This window comes from Lissotriton helveticus, chromosome 9 (genome assembly GCF_964261635.1).
Source record: "Lissotriton helveticus chromosome 9, aLisHel1.1, whole genome shotgun sequence".
NCBI classification, from domain to species: domain Eukaryota; kingdom Metazoa; phylum Chordata; class Amphibia; order Caudata; family Salamandridae; genus Lissotriton; species Lissotriton helveticus.
This window is the reverse complement of record NC_136070.1, coordinates 843031947-843053176: the sequence shown is the minus strand read 5'-3', so window position 1 is coordinate 843053176 and position 21230 is coordinate 843031947. Positions and strand designations below refer to the sequence as shown.

General features: G+C 44.2%; 1 protein-coding gene across 1 annotated transcript in view; it reads right to left on the bottom strand.

The window, feature by feature from the left end:
* DHX34 (DExH-box helicase 34) overlaps positions 1-21230 on the bottom strand; it is a 443187-nt gene that overhangs the window by 89597 nt on the left and 332360 nt on the right. Inside the window, exon 14 of the mRNA XM_078661017.1 lies at positions 928-1197. Within this exon, the coding sequence (XP_078517143.1) occupies positions 928-1197 (270 nt within the window). The remainder of the gene's footprint in view (positions 1-927; positions 1198-21230) is intronic.

Sequence of the window (21230 nt, the reverse complement as noted above, 5' to 3'; positions counted from 1 at the left end):
CATGATTTAAAATCATCATGCGCTTACGAGCAGTTGTGGGACATTATTACAGTACCATCAGATAGAAAACTGTACTATGAATTCAGAGTGGGCACTCTACTATTAAAACAGTTCACTTGCAAATGGGCAGTCGCCAAATCTTCGACCTGCCATGCATGTAATTCCTGTAAGGAATCTGTAGCCCAAGTATTTTTGTGTGTTCTGCGTATACACATTCTTTGCAGAGCCATGTCAAATCTCTGTTCTTGGCTTGGCCTTCATGGATCACCCTAATAAAAGTGGTCTTAAGTGAAGTGACTGGGGAACATTGACGTGTATTTAACAAGGACCCCCTGAGTATATGGATCTTATAGTTCCTAGGTCAGGGAAATTAATACATTTGAAAGGCAACAACCTAGGCAACTAATGTCTAGAACACATTAATGGTGAATTAAATAAACAATTGGCTGAGGCTGACTGTAAGACTTGAGTATTTTTATTTAGCAGTTACACAGTTTAATAAATCATTAATATAACACAATCGTAAAGGTTAAAATTTCATACAACAACAAAATTTTCTTTTGCTAAAAAGATTATAAAACAAGTTGTTTTATAATCTTTTTAGCAAAAGAAAATTTTGTTGTTGTATGAAATTTTAACCTTTACGATTGTGTTATATTAATGATTTATTAAACTGTGTAACTGCTAAATAAAAATACTCAAGTCTTACAGTCAGCCTCAGCCAATTGTTTATTTAATTCACCATTAATGTGTTCTAGACATTAGTTGCCTAGGTTGTTGCCTTTCAAATGTGACTGGGGAACATTACATGTAGATGCTTTGACACCTAGCTACTCCAACTGAGGCAGCTGAAAAATATACCAATAGCCTTATTTTCATTCATCTGTTGAATAAAATCCCACACCAGTTCTCTACTGAACATTATACCTTGATTTTCATGAAATCCACTAGGTTCCCGGCTAAGGTAGACATCCTTTTCTTCTGGCTCCTCCATGCTTCGTCATCATAGCCCTTGCTGTGCTTATTTCCTAAGCGTGTGCTAATTACTTTTTCCCACGAGGATCGAAGTTGGACTGTCAAAGTCAGAAGCTCCAGAGCAGTCTCTGCAGCACCAATAGAGATCTCAATCCATCCATCTGCAACAATCCGGCCGCAGTCAGCGCTTGTGTCTATCGAACGGGACAGCAATAGCAGAGCCTGGAGTAAAGAAAAATAAAATAAATGTAAGCTGATAAGAAGCAATAACCACCTTTGCCGAAGAATCAGAAATGCAATCTCCGTAATAGTCAATTGTAATATTAAAGAGGGCAGAGCATATATCGTATTTTAGGTACTCGATATAGTGCAGCACCATCTCTGCCGGCCACGAAGTGGTCTACAGAAAACATTTGTACTGCATCATCATCATCTCGAACATAGTTTTCTACACAAACAACATTATAGATCTTGTCTGCCTGAGCCTGGTTTACAGAAAGAAGGATATTACTGGGGTGGGCAAATACAATTGGGAGTATATGATACAACATTCTTTATAGCCGCTTCCATATTTTACATTACATTGTACATAGTCATAACTTCAGGAAGGTTTGCTCCTAAATCATATGCTTTTTTGGCCAAGTGTTAAAGCTATGATCAGAACATAGATTTTAAAATTCTAAGATCAGGAGCCATACAGTCTCCAGCTACATCAACTAAACTTAGCAACCGATTGATCTAATTTTGTGCATATATTAGTGGAGAGCACATTTTGCTACTAAGAATGCTTTCAAATTGGAGGTAAAAAGCTGGGGTTTTCTTAAAATTCACCTGTTTTATATTTTGGTTAAAGAAAAAGTATGCACCCACCCTTTGCTCCTCGATGCTTGCAGCAAAAAATATTTTAGGGCCACTGCTGATTCTTAGCACTCTATTAAAAAGTCATTATTAACCAACCAATTGATCTCAGGTTACCACATCCTAACAGTAATAGGAATGAAGTGTTAACATTTCAAAAACGTGGCTATTAAAGCAAAAATCCCTCCAGGAGTAGGTAACACAATTGAAGTGTTGTTCCAAAAAGGAGCAGGCATTAGGACTGATATGCTAACCTCAGGACGAGATAAAGGACAAAGGATGGCCAATGCATACAGAAATCTACATAGTTTGGTTTAGAACGGGTGTCAAAGTCAGACAACCATAATCAATGAAAGGGAAATCTGGGATAAACCATGGCCTTCATTCGACGTACACCACCATGAGCACAACATAAACTGGTCACACATGGTTGCTGCTCTGAGGCCTAGTCCTTATCTGTGCTTATGGCATACCAAAAGTCCAAATACAACATATCAGTACCCAAACCATCTTTAGCTACTGCTTGATATGGGTGGCATTAAAGAGAGCCACCATTCTCAATGTGATTTGGACCTGGAAAGTCTTCACACAATCTTGATATCATAAACTTGAACAGATATCTGAGTTTCAGAAAATTCCACAATTACAATTAACATAATGGTAGAAGAAAACAACTGCATCACACACAAGCCGAATTCAAAAACAAACGTGGTGGAGAATCAGTTGCTATGCACAAAACTTATTGTCACTGATCCAAAGTCAAGATAACGCAAACCATCTCCTTCAAACTGTTATTAAATGCAATCCATCTATCAATCAATCAGTATTCTTATAAAGAGCAACTACTCACCCGAAAAGGTCTCAAGGCGCTGATTGTGTAGGGCGGAGGTATGTGCTATCCATCTAACATGATCTTTCATATTCTCATAGTATACAGTCTACCAGGACACACTCATACAGTCATCTCCTGGCTTCACAACCTTCACTACAACTTAAAAATGAAATTTTCCTATAAGAGTAATATTTCTCACAGTGGGCTATCATGAAGAAGAAAAATATGTTTTGCTAGCACTACAGAGACCTCATGCGTGTGATGAACCAGAGTCTCCACATTCTCCAGAATCCCGGGAGAGCACATTAATTAAAAAGACAGCTAGAGATAACAACACAGTGTGCTAACACAGAGTGAAATAAGTTTATGAAAAGAAACTGCTAGTAAAAACACAAATTACTGGGACAGAAAACAACATCTCCCTTAACACTAAAACTATATAACTAAGTCCAAGACTAAATCAAGAGCAGAATAAAACTGTTATGTGATACAATATTTAAAAGCATTAGTATGTTGTGCAACAGTCTTGCAGATATTTAGGAGCCCAACAAACCCTCTTCCCAGAATCGCATACACACGTACACTGAAAAATAGTAAAATCTGTAATTTTATTGACAACTGCTTCAACAGATATTAAAAAGTCATGCTCAGCCTCTTGAGATTTAACATTAGAGTCCGGTGCAACACTGAGTGAGCCATTCAGAACTACAACTAGTAATCTGACAGATACTCTCTCACCAACCCTAGGTTCAGTCCTATCAAGCACACTTGCAACACCAAATACTTGCCTTTAGGTACACTCTTCCACAGAATTGATCCTATTGATTTTGACAATAATTCTCATACACCACTAGTATTCATCAGATGTTCTTACAGTAACCTTTACTACACTGCATGGATTTACAACTTCGAGTGACCCTTTTTTATACAACTTGGTTTCCTATCTATTATCCAGTCTTTCTCACTGATACTCACACAGACTTAACATGTCTATCTCTGTCATAGTGGATCATAACTTTGCTCTGATTCTTTACAACTCCTCTTTTAACCTCTTTCGTATCAACCACTTGATCTACAATAAGGCTCCCTTCCTGTCGGCTAGCTACAAGCAGTTATGGTATCTTGTAATATAAATAGTTTAATGATAATTTCAAATTTTCTCCCAGTGTCTTGTGCATATCAAAAATAGATACGTAGCCGACTATCTTCCTTCTTTCAGCATCGCATTTACCCTCACTTGACCACTCCATTAGATTGGGCGCTATACAGAGAACCTTAAAATGCTTTATACCAAATGACTTGAAAATCCTTTACAGTGATGGAGACAAACTGAACACCTTTATTAGTTAGACACAAACCATAGCAAACAGTTCCAGCACAAAATTAGAGATCCAGTCGAAGACAGGTGTACATACAAAAGAATAACATACTCACTTGGAGTCTTAACCTACAAGAACTATCACTTCTTTTAATGGCAAAATAGAAAAAGGTTATATGAACTCAACAGGGACTTTCTGCCCTGCCTTGCTTGGGAAATCAACTGCAGTGAGTTGGGTATCACAAGCAATTGAACATTTGTCAGATTCCTAACATGTTGTACAAGAACCAACGTGTATTTCCATTGCATGGCCCATGCTCGGGCTCACTGTCATCTGCACACAAATGTTTTAATGGGTATAATCCCTAAATGCCTCAAGTGAGCTATCAGCCTCTGTCTCATTTGAATTGCTGGAATGTTAGTTGCACCGAGTTCCATATTACCCTCAAGACGCAACCCATCTGCTAATTTGGCAAACGTTTGTAATTCCTTTTTAAGTCGCCTTCCATGCACCCAAACACACAAAACATACTCTTTAACTTCTAGCACCCAGTATCCACCATCAAGTCATCCTTCCACTGTTCCAATGAAATCACATTTAAAATAACGCTCAACAAATCAGTATGCCTACTACACACTCTATACCTTTACCATAAGCACTAACTTCACTTTGTGAAACAAGAAAAACTCTTGAATTGCCGTCACATGAGGCAAACTCATCTCAAGGTTAAACTAATGTGGAATAGGGAATCAATCCAGGACTCGTCTTACCCACCCCCATTTCCCCAAGAAGATATGCTAAGGGTTTATGATGTGTGCATATTTTAAAATAGGTTCCTCAGAGGAAGGTCTTGAAATGTTCAAAAGCTCAGACGCAGGAACATGCCTCCTGCTCGATTGTGGTGCAAAGACACTGAGTTTTTAAAAGTATCTGAAGAAAAATCCTCTGACTTTTTCCCTCTACAATACAACTTAAAATACAGCCTAATTCAAAATAGTTGCATTTAACTGTGGCTATGCCTCGAAGAACTGCAGCATAAGACTGAGCAAAACCATGCAAAATAATAGTTGCAGTCTCAGTAACTGCAAACTCCACAGCAAAATGATACAAATTCTTACACATACATATAAAAGACCACAAATCTTGTTTAGGTTTAACATTCTCTGGTATAAGAAGTTTCCTAAATATATTACAGTGTTTCCTAAAAATGCAAATCTTTCACTTTTTACTATTACGCTCTTGTGGCACAAAATCCCTAATTTTTGTCTCCAAATTAACACTGCTCTGCAACAGATGTACAAGTATTACTATATCTTCTTGGATTGTCAGTACTCTGGGTTCTCCTTAAAACAGCTGGGACATCAGTTTTTGGAAAATGGATGCCACTAACCTAAAACTAAACGACTTCCTCAGATTACGTACATCTGCTCTTTGAATTCTTAGCTTTTCCAAGGGAGACTTGATCAATTCCATTATGTAACCATGTTGGTTCTATTAATCGAGTCTCCCCCTTTCCCAATAGAACTGTACACTATTATTGATGATATTTTTATTTTGGGAAATTCAAGTCTACAGCTCGTGCTGAGCTAATAGGTATGGTAATTGTTTATACATTGTACAGGTGAGGTTCATAAATGCATATTTCTATGTAGTTCACGCATTTCAATACATGGCTCTATTAAGAGAATAATGCCTAGTTTACAATATTCATTCTATCCCAGCATACTATACACCTATCTTGCAAAACATCTCAGTGGTGATCTTGCTCCCCTTGAATACAATGCAGTAAACTTCAACATGCCGATTTACTTTTTGCCAAGGGTTAGTCGGTTAATATATGCAGGTTTCAAAACGTCATGTGACCATTTCTCATAAAACTATTTAGCAGAAATGACTGAACTATATGAACCATAATACAAATTGCTTTGCATGCTCTATTCCAATCTCAATACTGCATTGTTGCATCTACTTGGGTTTTAATACTACATCTGATGTTACTGTAAGTACTAAATGACGTATTCCCTAATTTCAAATTGGTTTCATCTGCTTGTACATTTTACATGTACTATGCAACCAACAAACCTTATTGAACTGTTTTTTATAATGTGGTTTTGACCCACAATAATAATTGCCCTTCCTGGAGTACTTCTCATTGTATTAGTGTTCCCCCTAACAGCTGTGGTGCTGATGTCCTCACTACCACTCGATAGGTCCCCTTTGCCAAGCTCTCGAGCGATAGGTCCCCTTTGCCAAGCTCTCGAGATTCCATCCCAAAATGCTAAACTCTTTAGCTATACATTTGGATCCCCAATGAAGGGTTTCTACAACAAACTAAATATATTTTTTGGCATAAGAGTTCATTACAATTTGGTCCCTCAAATACTGAGCACTCATATTTGCATGTGGCAACAAGAAGTGAAACAATACAGCCATCAACTGCTACTGCATGTCTGATGATGACTGAAAAATCTGTTCTTCTTTGAGGCTAGATTCGTCTTCAAAGTGTTCAATGTTTGAACAGTCTCAATGTATTCTTTTCTCCTCCCATACTCAAAACCACCAGGAATAGCTTCCAGTAGATGATTAAAAAAATGTTCGGCCAGTCTGCACCTAGACATTTGAATATTGGAGACGTTTCTGCTCTCGGCACCAATTTGTTCCCTAAAGAGCTACCAAACAATTCTCAAAAGTCCTTTATTAGAGTTTCTATTTCTTTATAGGTGTGTACCAGTGTCTTGAACAAATAAGGTAGATTCACTTTCTGCACTGGAAATGGTAAGAAGATACAATACAATTGCCAGATTGCACAAAGAAAACAGGCCAAAATGGTACACACAAATTTGCACAATGAACAGAATCTTTTTTGTATGAGTGTGTGGAACCCATGGTTCTGCAGAGTTAAATAGAAACTCTGAGAGATTCCATAGGATTCCGTGGAGTTTCGCAAGCAGGCGGGACTCCCCAAGTCGCCCAACTCGTGCTGATTTTTAGCACCGGGAGCTTTTTCCATTCTGTAAAATCAGCGCAAACAGCACCACAAGGTGCGCCAGAGGGCACTGCTTCTTTCTGCCACTCGTGTAGATGTTCTACTCAAGCTGCAGCATTCTCAATGCGAACGGTTAGGACCTTATACGAATACTCTCAGAAATGTAGTCGGGAGGCATTCTAGTGTCCAAAAACACGATAGGGGATGTAAATTCTCACTCGCCAACTTAACATAGGCGATCTACATACAAGAAAAAACATCACCACGCGGCGGTTCACAGAGTTTTGCCGGAATTCTGTGCTCTGCTTGGAAAAGGCCGCTGGTGGAGCAGAATTACTCGCTCACCCCAAATTGTGTAACACACTCAAAACAATGAGCAGACATATTTCGGGACAGATATAGCTTTAACAAATATAGTATGTTGATATTTACACAGCAATAAGGAAGACAACATGCTGAAGATTAATAGGCAGGATACACCAGAGTGAATATTGTTCTTACCTATTGTTCTTACCACCCTCTGCCCAACTGTAGGCTGTTGATGAGGTAGATGTTCACAAAGTAATGTTTTGTGTAGGTTTGTGGCATTGAGCGGGTAGCTGCTTTGCAGATGTCAGCTGTCAGATTGTTATCAAAGAACGCCATGGTGACTCCCTTCTCATGTGTAGAGTGTGCCATGGGAGGTGCGGTGCGGACATGTTAGTCTAGCAGGACTGAATACAATTGACAATCCATCAAAGCCTGCTTTGGAAATGATGTGACCCTTGTTGGGTCTTGCAGAAGCTACAAGAGCTAATTAGTCTTATGAAAAGACATTGCAGTCAATATAGTACAAGCACTCACTTTACATCAAGGATGTGAAGAGCTCTTTCCGCTATGGAATGAGGTTGATGAAAGAACACAGGCAGCTCAATGGTGTGGTTAATGCGCAAAGGTGTGAAAAACTCGGGTAGGAACTTGGGATTGCTTCTAAGGACGTCCCTGTGTAGCTGATTGAAAGGGTCCTGAAGAAAAAGTTGCTTACCTTTGGTAACCTTCTTTCTGGTGGATACACTATCCAACCGGGTACTTCGCTCCATGTGAATACCCCCAGGCCCCATACCGGATCCAGAAATTTTGCTGAGCTATTCTCTCACGTCGGTAGGTGGCACTGAGCGGCTTCTTATTGGGTCTTTCCCACCCAAATGGACATCCGGGGGCCCCTACGGAGCCACCTCCATCACACACTGACATCAGTTTCTTTCTAATATCTGTAGGCTTTATTAGACGTTGGACTCACAATGGCAAGAAGGTCTTGTGTTCTTTCGACGTTATATCGATGACATTTTTTTAATTTGGCGTCTATCTGAAGATTCACTCAGGAGTAACATCACCCGTCTTAACCAAATAGATCCAAGGATACAATTCACTTCAACGATTCATCATGATGAAATTTCATTTCTGGATGTTGTGGTAAAATTGAAGGAGCAAACCTTAGAAACCAAGTTGTTTAAGAAATCAACTGATAGAAACAATGCATTGTTGTATACCAGCTTTCACCCAAAAAATCTAATAGACAATTTACCCACATCTCAATTCATGAGGATCAAACGGATCTCTTCGAATGAAACGGATTGTGCTGCATCCTTAATTCAACAAAAGGAAAGGTACATGCAAAGAGGATATCCAGAACCCATACTTGACAGTCAACTGAGCAAAGTAAACAACATGACAAGAAGTTCATTATTGACCAAAAAAGAAAAAACCAGCACGAACCGGATGATTTTTGTTTCAAAGTATTCATCTGCCTCGAGGGACATTAAAAAGATCCTACTGCATAGATGGGAACTGTTGGAAGTTGAACCAGATTTTGGTAATCTGTTCAGCGAAAAACCATTATGCGCATATTCAAGAGCCCAAAATCTGAAAGAATTTTTAACAAAACCAGCAAAAGCCAAACTAAAAAGTGGCTCATTTCGGGGCACTACGAAATGTTGGAATTGCAACAACTGCAACAATATGATATTGGGGACCACATTACTACATCCTAGAACTGGTGAAAAAATCCCATTATATCACACGTCGGATTGCAACACTGAGTTCGTAGTTTATTCCATTAAATGTCCATGTGGGCTATTATATGTTGGCAAAACTACAAGGAAATTCAAAACACGAATATCAGAGCATAAGAGTAGGATACGGAATCAAAATCGCACGTCTCCATTGGCAGTACATTGGATTGAACAGCGACACACCATCGCGCAGATGAAATGTCAGATAATCGAAACAGTAGTTCGGTATGCAGGTAGAGATAATGATCAGGCACTCCTCCAGAGAGAGGCTTTCTGGATCAAAAAACTCCAAACTTTGACCCCAGGGGGGCTTAATGACAAATTTGAATTTAGTTGTTTTCTTTAATAATTATGGCAGGAGGACAGCCTCAGTTTGCCTTAAGGAATCCGATAAAATCACATGATCACATTACCCACAGGAAACTAAACTCAAAGGTTTTGAAATCAATGTATACTGATTGTGGCAGCAAAAGTTGTAAATAGCAGGCAGGTCACTTTTTGTATAGTCATGTTTAGGTGTAAATAGCAGGCAGGGAAGTATTTAGTTTATTTTAGGTCATCACACTAATTTTCCTTTTCTTCTTTTTTTCCTTTCATTGTCTTCTATTGTGTCACGGTGTAGCAGGTTTATTTAGACAGTGGGTTTTAGAATTTTTATTGTCGATAAAGTTGGTGTTGACTAGAGACACACCAGCGGTTAGTGAGTAATTTGCTGTTTGTCATCAGTGATGACTGTCCGACGAACATGTGGGGGTCTTTGGCATGATTGACGAAAATTAAGGCACTGAGAGTTACATTATGAGCGCGGTGATAAGCGGACTTTTTGTAGTTCCTTGACTGTGAAGTTGTAGTCCAGCACAGTCTGTCATCTATGTCTAGGAAGTCGACCGGCAGTGATTGGTATAAGCTGGGAATGATGACACGGAAGTGCATCAGACAGCTAGGCGGATGATTCGGAAAGGCACTCGGCGTTTGTAGAGGTACGCGAGGAGGTTTTTACTTTGGTAAAGGTTACGAGCGGGGAATATTATAAAGGTATTTATGTTACCCTTACGTTTTTTGTAGGCACCGAGGATCATATACACGGACTCTCGTTGTGATTTACTGTCATAATAGAGGTAAGCAATTGGCGGCGAACACAGGCATGAGGCACTGTTTAGCTAAGGTACATGGTACTGATTTCAGTCATTACATTTTTTCAGAGTCAGCATCTGACCACGAGATTGGCTGTTTGGACTAAGTGTTAATATTGGTTAAAAAGGTGAGCGGTCAGTCAGTATAACAATGGTGATCGTCTTGTCATTTTTTGCTGGTAGTGGTTGAAGTGACGTTTTGGATTTCTTATTTTCAGAAATAACTCTCCGAATATTTGCGAGGTATGTTTTTCTAACGTTGGCACTTTTTGGTGGCTGGGCATTTTTTAGCATGAGTTCTTGCACGCTGCTTGAGTATACATATCGTGTTTCAGATGATACTAGCTTGGAACACATGTAGTGTGTGTATAAACAACATTCATGTGAACGCTGTAGCAGACATTTAATGTTGAAATATCATGATGATTGTTATTATTGTTTGCGAGTGGGCATCGTTTTTATATTGTTTCCTTGTTACTTTTACAGTTGACTACTGGAACCCCTGACGAAGGGACCAAGATGTCCCGAAATGCATTGGGTGGTGGTTCTAATGACTTTGTGAATATTGATGTATATGTTTAAAAAATGAAAATTTGAATATGTTTATGTTCATGATTTGAGATGACGAAAAAATAAATGTTATAACATGATGTAACATTGGTCAAATGTTCTAAATATTTCAGAATTTTTTGAATTTCTTCACTAAAGTAGTGCGCACTGCAGTCCTAATAGCCAATGTGGTGTTAGGCCATAATTCACAGTTTATCAATACTTCAGCAGGTATTAATGCAGAGCTGCACACATATCGTTGAAATAGAGTCTATAGTTCAAGGAGAGTGTGCGACAATCATCCACATATAATATTTATTAGACGTGGAGGCATTTGAAATCAGATTAAATCAGTGTGCCAATTTCTATATTAAAATCTTATCAACATGGACTAGATGAGTCTATACGGCAGAATAGGGAGGAGGGTGAGTCTGTGAGGAATCTGGAGGCTGATTCTTGGGCAGCCCATAATATATCTTAATGCACAAAACAATCCATCTGGAATTGGTGTTCTTCTATATAGCTTTGGCCTTTTTTTGCCCTCGAGAAACCCACAAAGAGCTGATCATCCACCCAATGATCCTTGGTGCAATCCATGCAGAATCACAAAGGCTCTCCTGGGATCAAGGCAATAGTGTATTTCTACCAGTTTAGGTTGAATGAGGTGGGGTAAAGAAAGTTGGCATGATGATAGACTGACCATTGTGAAAGGCCATAGGAATGCTGCGTTTGTCCTAAGTACCAGCTTATCTGGGAAGAAGTTGGTATACAGTAGGTGGACAGACATCGCTTGTAACTCACTCATGTGATGAGCTGACATGATGGCTATTAGGAAGAGGGTCTTGAGCATGAGAAGGTGGAGAGAACAGCTGTATATTGGTTCAAACGGGGCACAAATTAGATATTTGAAAACCAAACTAGGGTCCAGTTTAGGCATCACCAAATGTGTTGGTGCAAACATATACATCAGCCCTTCTAGGAAACACACTACAGCATGTGAATTTAACAATGGTGGCCGATCAGATAAGAGTAAAAATGCTGTAAGGGCTGATAGGTAACTTATAACTGTTGCCATAGCAAGGCCAACGACAGAGAAAAAACCGATATGTCAGCTATTGTACCTGTAATTCCTGGATGATGCAGGAGGAAGATCATACAACAAACGATCCACTTAAACAGTTTTAGTTGAGGGATGCCTAGTTGCCAAGGTAATGCCAACTATTTTGGGAGAAAGATTGAAAGTCATTAACTGCTGATGCTCAATCTCCACGCGTGGTTGTGTAGGCTTGGGCAAAGGACCCTGCCCTGCTGCTGTGACTGGAGGGCCTCCCAAAGGGGTAGCTGGAATGAACGAAGACGCTCATGGCCAGTAGTTCCCGGTAGCACACTCTCTTTAACCAAGGTATTTTACAGAAAACTTACTTGGGAGCTCCAACACAGTGACAACCACTACAACAGGAAGGTAGAGGGAAGGGGCGGGGGACTGACAAGTGTGTGGTGTGGCATTGAGAAAATCATTTTTTTTAAAGTACCTTTCGTTGCAGCCTCTGACGGCCACCTTGGACCTCCCCCAGCAGTCTCTGGGAAGGCAGAGGCTGCTCAGCCAATCCTGGCACTGCTCTCCTGCAGGGAGAAAAGTGCCAGGATTGGTCTGAGTAGCCTGTTCTGCAGCTCAGCCACTGCTGTGTAGCCTGCGGCTTTTCTCCAACCCAGCTGTGAACACAGCTGGGTTGGAGAAATAGAAGTGCGCATGTATGTTTGGCCAGACTACGACGGCTGGCCAAACATACATGCACACTTCTAAGTGCCCACCACCTGCCTGTAAAGGCCCTGCCCAGCCCGGCCCTGCCCTGCACGGGTGTCAGAGCCAGTCACAGAAAAATAAAATGCTATTGTTTCAATATCATTCTATTTTTTTTGTTACTGACTCTGACGAATCGGGCAACGCTCCTCTGTCATTACGGAGGGGCCGCCCCTGCTCCAACATGCAAAACATCGACCCATAGTTTCCTCCATTGTTGAATGACACCCTGTGCCACCTTGGAAACCAACCACCATTGTGAGCCACTATGCAAAGTAGGCCGAGTTTGTACCCCTCTCAGTGTTTAAAGATCCTGTTCGATGCTTGTAACCAGGGAGATGACCTGCCCATTCATCCGTTTCCAGAGATGCATAGAGCCAACAACCCCACACTGCCTTGTTTGTTGAAAAAATATATTGCTGTAGTGCTGCGTGTAAAAATATGAACGCTCCCCCTTAATGGTCGGGAGGAACACTGTCAATGCCAAGCGGATCGCCAGCAAGTTGATATGAAAGCGAGCTTCTCCCAGAGATCAGAGTCCTTTGATTTACACGTCTCTCAAATGATCTCCCCAACCTAGCAAAAATACATCCTTTGCAACCCTTAGCAATGGAGAGGGATCTGCCACCAGTCCAGCTGCAGTCTAGCAAACACCCCTGCAGGTCTTTCTCATTCGCCTCCAAAACCTTGATAGAATTCCAAAGATTCCCCTGAGACTTTAGATCCCATTGCAGTGCTTGCATGTGCCACCTGGCATGGTCCACCAGCAGGATATAGGAGTCAAAGAAGCCTCAGAGCCGCTCTTTCAGGGGCTCAGATCAAAGGATGAAACATCAGAATAACAGCCAGAATGTCCTACACTCCTTGAGGCGGAGGGAAGGCTCAGAAGAGTACGGTCTGTAGGATGGCTCGAATGAAGAGAAGCCATTGTGAAGGAGTCAGGTGTGTCTTCTAGGCGTTGATGGGAAAGGTCAACAAGTCAGCCATCATATAGAGGTGGCCTACAACTGTTTAAGATGAGCACGCCTTCTATCAGCCAGTCTTTGAGGAAGGGGAAGACTGGTATTTCCAATCTCTGCAGATGGGAAGCAACTACCACCAACACCTATGTGAACTCCCCAGGTGCACCGAGAACTCAAAGTGCTCTTGGCATACCTGAACCCGTAGGTAGCGTCTGTGTGACTGTAGGATGGGAATGTAGAAATAGGTATCCTACAAATCCAATGCCACCATCCAGCTGCCCGAGTCCAGGGCAGATAGAAGCTGGACCCGGGTGACCATTCTGAACCTGTCTTACCGTAGAAAGAAGTTCAGAGGGTGAAGTTAGAGGGCATGCCCAATGCCATCATTCTTTTATGGCACCAAACAACTGGTCCTGATTGCTGATGCCAATACCCTCTCTATGGTTCCCTTTGAATTTCCCCTTGGAGTATGGACAAGAGGCCCTCCCACGTGGCGGCGTGCTGTGGAAGGCATGTCTTGGCTGGGTGACCGGAAGGAAAGGGATTAACCATTTCGCACAATCTGGAGCACCCACTAGTTGGATATTATGCTCCTAGAAAACAGGAGGTAAAAGGTGAGATGACCGCCTAAAGGGCATCATGCAAAACCGAGGGCCACTTAAAGCGGTTTTGCGGTGCCTCCATGGGGGGAGACAGGGGATAGGGAATTTTGCTGCCCTAGTGGACTTTGTAGTACGTTGCCCCTGAAGGCTTAGAAGCTGGACCCCTGGCCTCTGTCTCAAAAGGCTAGGGAGGCTTGTTGGTGTTGTTGAGACAAGGTGCGACGTTGCCTTTCTTGGTATCTCCTTACAAAGCCTTGAAAGGGGCAAATTACTGAGGAAACTGCTGTACAGATGGTGCTAATCCAAAAAAGAGCAGACTGTTGCTTTGTTCTATTTATAGACTCCATGGCTGAGTCAGCCTTAACTCCAAAAAAGTGTGTGCCATCAATTGGCATTTAAATAAGAGACTGATGGATGTTGCTCCAAAAACGGTGAAGCGAATCCAAGTATAGTGCCAAAACACCACAAAGGTGCCAACTGCCCTACCGAAACAGCTGGTGACATCCGGACTTGAGCGGATAGAGTACTTTGCTGCATCCTGCCCATCCCGAATGGTGCATTGGAGGTTGGGCCCCATATCATTAGGGACAGCTAGCAAGATGTTCTCCACCATGTCTCATAACACATGGGAGTATCTCCTCAGGAGGCAGCTGTTCAAAGGCTTGAGAGCAAGGATGGCTCCAGAATTGGTTCCAGAGACAGAGTTTGCAGACTAGTTGCATCAGGGCACTTGCGCAGCTCTTTGTGGTGAGAGCAGCAGGACGAAGGGAAGCTGTGTTTTGATCTCTGATGCTTTGACTTACCTGATGATCTTTACTTGAGAGGTCGTTCGCAAGAGTGGTCTCAGGTGTGTGTACGCACACTTGACTTCGACCGAGACCAGGTCTTCTTGGACTTCTGACAGTGCTTCATGATGTAAAGTTAAGTCTGGTTGTCGTGGATGGCCTTCAAGTTCATCTTCGTGCATTTGTCACATGATGCAGAGTTGTGTTTGGAGCCCAGAGATAGACTTTGCAGTGGTCCATCACAGATATCTGCTCATGCTAGGTCTTACATGGTTTGAAACCTGCTGTTTTTGTGTCCCTTGCACACTGGAGAAGTTGTAGAAAGAAATGGTCTGTCAACCTGACAGAATTTACATTGGAAGGCCTGTCATCGCCATGCGGAGGTGACAGATATGTAGGGGCCCCTACTTCACTTACAGGATGGGATGGACCCAACGTGGAGCTGCACAATGGCACATACAGACGCATGACGGAATTACTTAGAAAAATCTTCAGATCCATTCTGGTGATTGGGGGTACTCACAAGATGAGTAATAGGTGGTTTGAAGTATCCATCAGAATGGTAAGTGCTTGTAACTTGCATTTAAGAAGGCCACTTTCCAGGAGAGAAACTACAAACTGAAAGAGTGAAGGGGTTCAATGTCTTGTCAGAACCAAACCAATATTCCAGCCATGGGCTACAGACATTCTTTAAGGTATCACAATTTTGAGGCCTTCAATGAATGCTTTGACCATTGGATTCCTGAAGAGGGATGAGTGTTCCCTGTTGTGATACATGTAGCTGTTTCGGCTAAATAAAGCCATACTGAGGCGTATGCAAGACCTGCCTTCTGAAGATTCAAGAGCTAACAGACAATATCCGCAATCTTTACGTTGAAGGGGGTCTAAGTGTTTTGTTATCCACTAGTGGAGAATTCTCTTCTACTTGGTCGAGTAATATTCATGTGTAGCAGGTCAACATGCCTCACACAGTTTAGTCATGTACTTACCAGAGAGGTTTAGGTAGCCAGATTCTAGTTCCTCTGGTGCCAGATCACTAGCTTGAACTGTTTGGGATCTGGGTACCTGGTTTTCCCAAGCTGTTGTGTCAGACGGTTCAGTCTGACTGGCAACCTGCTGGGGCCACTAGGATGTGGGTCATGAACACATGAATCGTCGTCCTTATCACATAAGAAATGAATGGGAGAAGTGGAAAAGAGTAGACAATTATCCCTAACCAGTTTATCTATGGAATTTAGTGACAGGTACACAAAAGAGGGTGTGGTTCTACAACAGAGAAAAGCCATTTGCGAATAAAATCAACTGCTCTGTGAAAGCAATAGGATAAAAAAAATGAATCTAATAATCAAGGTTCTGAATTGCAGTTCACCAAAGCTAAAGAAACCTCCCTTTTTTGCTTTAAAGAAAATTACTTATTAAGACATTACTTATTAAAAGCAATATGTATTTACTCTGAAAAAGTATCACCTGGGAACTCCCAGATGTGGTGGAGCACTTGAAGTCCAACACTTGAATCTTGAACCTTGCCATAGCGCTTAGTTGGGACGCGCTTACCTTATTGGGACACCCCGTGGCCTGCACGCATTCCACCCACACCTCGCCGCACCCGCTCCGCGGGTGCCGCCTCGACGGGCATCTGTGAGGAGGAGCACTTTGGGAGAGCCTGGTGAGACAGAAACAGCGTCGGCGGAGGGCTGCAGGGCTGCGAGCGTGACAGGGACTCCAACTCCCAGGAGTCCCTGACAGACCGTTGTCAACTTCCGGTCCGCTCTCCCTGCCGGCCCGCCCCCGCCCACCGGAGTGATTTAAAAAAAAACCCCACGCAGCCCAGTTCCGTTGGGACAACACTTGAATCTTGAACCTTGCCATAGCGCTTAGTTGGGACGCGCTTACCTTATTGGGACACCCCGTGGCCTGCACGCATTCCACCCACACCTCGCCGCACCCGCTCCGCGGGTGCCGCCTCGACGGACATCTGTGAGGAGGAGCACTTTGGGAGAGCCTGGTGAGACAGAAACAGCGTCGGCGGAGGGCTGCAGGGCTGCGAGCGTGACAGGGACTCCAACTCCCAGGAGTCCCTGACAGACCGTTGTCAACTTCCGGTCCGCTCTCCCTGCCGGCCCGCCCACCGCCCTCTAACCTTCCTATAATTAGGGTTACTTCTCCCGCAGCGCGGGACGCAGCGCCGGGGCGAAGACCGGGCAAAGAGCGGGCCGTTCTAGGCCGTTAGAGGCCGGCTGAGACCGGACCGGGCCACCCCTCTAACGCTCCCCGCTCTTTTGCCCCCTTTTAGCTACCCCACTATGGCGGCTAGATCTTTACGGAGTAAGTCTGCCCAACAAGGCTTAAGTACTCTGGAATTTTTTTTCCCAAAGGCGAGAACTCCCCTAACACAGAGGGATAGGAACTCCTCCCGCCCATCGGGGACTTCCGACCATTCTGCCATGCCGGATAATATGGGAATAGACACGCTCGAAGCGGGACAGGCTATCCGGCTTATAGAGCCTGCAGATAGCGGGGTGGAACAACCTCCAAAAAGGAAAAGGTCCAGGGAAATAAAGAAGGCAAAAAGGGCAAAAGTTGACATAGTTGAATCAACCCACGAAGATAGCACAGATATTTCGCTTTCCCCTGAGCTTATCCTATCAGGGTCTAGGCCGGATCTCGGGGGCTCTCCAGCTCCTGTGTCACTACCATTGCCGGCGGGCCCATTTATCTTTGGTGGGGCAATTACTAACAGTGCGGATGCAATAATCAATTCACTTACAGTCATTATTAAAAATCTGCTAACCCCCATCTTAGTTAGATTGGATGCCATAGAGAGTCGACTCCAGTCCTTGGGAACCAACCATACTGGGAAAAGCCCTGGGTCAGCTACAAATGTTTCTATAGCTACTGGGGATCCACCTGGGAATAGACCATTGTCTCCTGTAACGTCCCAGGTCTCTAATACGGTATCGCTGAGCACAAACGGTGCGTCTGCTTCTCAGACGCGCCCTTTGTTACCTTCAGCGCCTAGGCCCCCTGTCGCGGCTCCCAGGAGATCCAAGCCACCCCCTGCGCCGCAATCGGGGGGGGTAGTGGGTTCCATCAATGGCCCGACTGGTGGTATCGCTCCCCCCCCCTGATAGGCGCAGGGTGGTTAATCTGCCCCCAGAAGCAGTTCCATACACGGCAATTATGGTGGGAGTTCCCGAGTTAACTGGTGGTATAAGGGAGACCCAAGATTCTCTACGTAACAAAGTTATAAGCTGGCTTAGCATCAATAGGCCGCTGCCCCCAAACCTGAAAGGTGAGGTTTTGATGGTAAGGAGGATTCCATGGATTGGCCCTACTATAAAGAATAGGGCAGGGGATTGTATCATTCTAAGCTTCAAAAGCCCACACGTCGCAAATTACATCTGCAACTGGCTTGTAAGGCCTGACAAGTCTAATATTGAACTAGTACCCCTTTCATATTTCTATCCCAGTGATGGTAATACGGTGGTAGGGAGCGAGAAGGGGTGGACTAGAGTAGGCTTTGCTGTAGACGGCTCGCGTTACAGACCAAGGCATCACTTACCACCTGCCCAGGCCAATTTTATACATCATAACAGATTTTCCTGTTTGGATCAGGTCGACTGACCACAAGCCAGGGGAATTTCTTCTGGTCCTGGGAAGATGGTGGATGAGGTGCAAAGTCTCGTGGGACCGGGTACAGCCCCTGTGACTGAACTCACCCGGCAGGATACCGCCAAAGAGCGAATGGTTGACACGGCTGATAGTTTGGGTCTATTGGGACCCTTACCTAACACCGGGTCTGTCCATATTCTGCAACCTGGGGCGGCGGAGATGGTCGGGCCTCCTGCCATCGCGGTTTGCAGCATTGGTCTCCCAGACATTAATCCACTCATGGCCACTGCGCAACCTCCTATTGGAGGCCAGGGTAGCCTACCACTTGACCCTGGGTTGAGAATTCTCTCCTGGAATGTGGCAGGAATTGCAAACAAGGAGGGTTCACCGGAGTGGGACCAGCTAGTAGGTGGCAGTGATATCCTCCTTTTCCAGGAAACATGGGCGAGGGACACCCAGTCTAGGAGAGGGTTTGAAATATTCGAAATCCCCGCCAAATGGAGTGGGAGGGGGAGGCCATCGGGTGGCTTGGCAATCTGGATTACGAGTCATACTGGGTGTCAGGCGGAACAGGTTTACACGTTTTCGCAGGACATTCAGTGTGTTCTACTCACATGGCCTGGCACACCACCGTGGGCCATTGTTAATGTCTACTCGCGACCAGTAGCCACGCCAAATGAATCACCAACCCTAAACGACCTGACCTCCTTTCTGGGCCAACTTCCGGGAGATTTCAAGGTGGTGCTTGGAGGAGACTTCAATTGCCACTTTGAACCTCTGGAAGGGTTACTGGATGGTGCCCTTACGGCCGAGGATGACTACTGGGGGGTCCCACCCTCGTCTTCTCCTCACCCCAAAGCTTGGTCCCCTCTAGCATTACAACTCATGTCCCTTACCTTGAATTGCGCACTGAGGGCTTGTAATGGTCGTACTCCTTCCGATACCCCCTCAGTGTGCACTTTCAACAGAAGGGGCCATGAGTCGAGGCTAGATTACATCATGGTGGACATTACACTCTGGCCAAAAGTCCTTGACTTTAGGGTGATAAATAGGGCAGATAGTGATCATAATGCCCTTTGTTTAAACATCCAGTGCCCTCTACCGTCGGCGGGCGTATCCTCAGCAGAGCGAGGGGAAGATATGGGGGAATTGCTCCTCACAACAAATAGGCGCCGGGTCAAGTGGGGAAAGCTGGTGAGTTCAGAAGAGGCCATCAGCAAGCTATATGAGCTGGCACTTCCAAGGTTCATGGAGGTGGACGCACTTCTGGACGAACCAAGGATCCCAGAATATAATGAAAAACTGGGTAATATACATCAGGATCTAGTGAGGGATTTGGCTGAGGTATTTCACCCGGTGGTGCCAACTCGGAAGAAAAAGACCCATGTTCCCACCTGGTACACCCCCTCTTGTAGGGCAGCAAAATCTGATCTTATTGCTGCAATAAAAGAGGGGTCCAATAAGGCCAAGGTACGTGACCTTAGGAAACACTACAAATCAGTGATGGCGACCGCCAGGACCGAGTGGGACTGGAATCACTGGCAGGATATCCATGATGCCCTAAAAGTTAGGGACTCCCGGAAATTTTGGGCCCTTGTAAATAATGGGATAGGGGAACTCAATAAAGCAATCGAACCTAATATTGCCCCTGCGGTTTGGGAGGCCTATTTTGGGGTACTTTATCAGGACACTGATTCCTGCCCTGATACAGCTCTCCAAGCGCCTCTGGGCTCCCAGGTTTTTGGCATGGAATTATCCCTGGGGGAAGTGGAAGTTGCCCTGGAGCATTTACCATCGGGGAAGGCGCCAGGTCTGGATAGGTTACCCGGGGATCTTTTTAGGCATCACCCGGACATCTGGGGTCCATACCTTCTCATCCTTTTTAATGCCATTCTAGGAGGTATGGCGATCCCCGGGTCATGGCTGGGGGCAGAAATTGTACCAATCCACAAGAAGGGATCTACCCTGCTCCCCGCCAACTACAGGCCTATTAGCCTAATAGATGTGCCCCAAAAGCTCTTTGCGCGCCTCATTCTAAACCATCTCATAGACTGGGTGGAGGACAATGACATCATGAGCCCCCTTCAGGCTGGCTTCAGGAAGAACACGTCGACCATGGACCAAATTTTTCGCCTCCTTCTCCTATATTGGAAGACGGTCACGCTAGAGGGAGGTCGATTGTACATGGTCTTCGTGGACCTGAGGTCAGCCTTTGACCTAGTCCCCAGAGGGAAGCTTTGGGAGGTGCTGCATAAGCTAGGAGTGCCCCCCCACCTTCTTAGTATTATCATCAGGCTGCATGAGAACAACTTTGCACAAGTAAGGTGTGGGAGGGATGGAAAGCTCTCAGGCAAATTCCCGGTCCGTCGAGGCGTCAGACAGGGCTGTGTCCTGGCCCCGACCCTGTTCTGTCTGTACATCAACAGCGTCATTCAACATCTTGACACTGTTAAAGACAATGATGCCCCGCTTCTGGCAGGCAGGAGGGTCCCGGCAATTATGTTTGCTGACGATACCCTCCTGCTTTCCAAATCCCCCATGGGGATCCAGAGGATTGTGGATGGTTTTGGCCTTTTTTGTCGCCAACATGGGTTGGAGGTGAACACGGGAAAAACTAAGTTCATGATCTTCAACCCCCCCACCAAAACTAGACCCAATCCTAAACTGGGGGAAACTACTCTTGAAAGGGTCTCGACCTTTATATATTTGGGGGTATCACTTCAAGAAAACTTATCATGGGACTCCCAGGTAGCGAGATCTAGGCT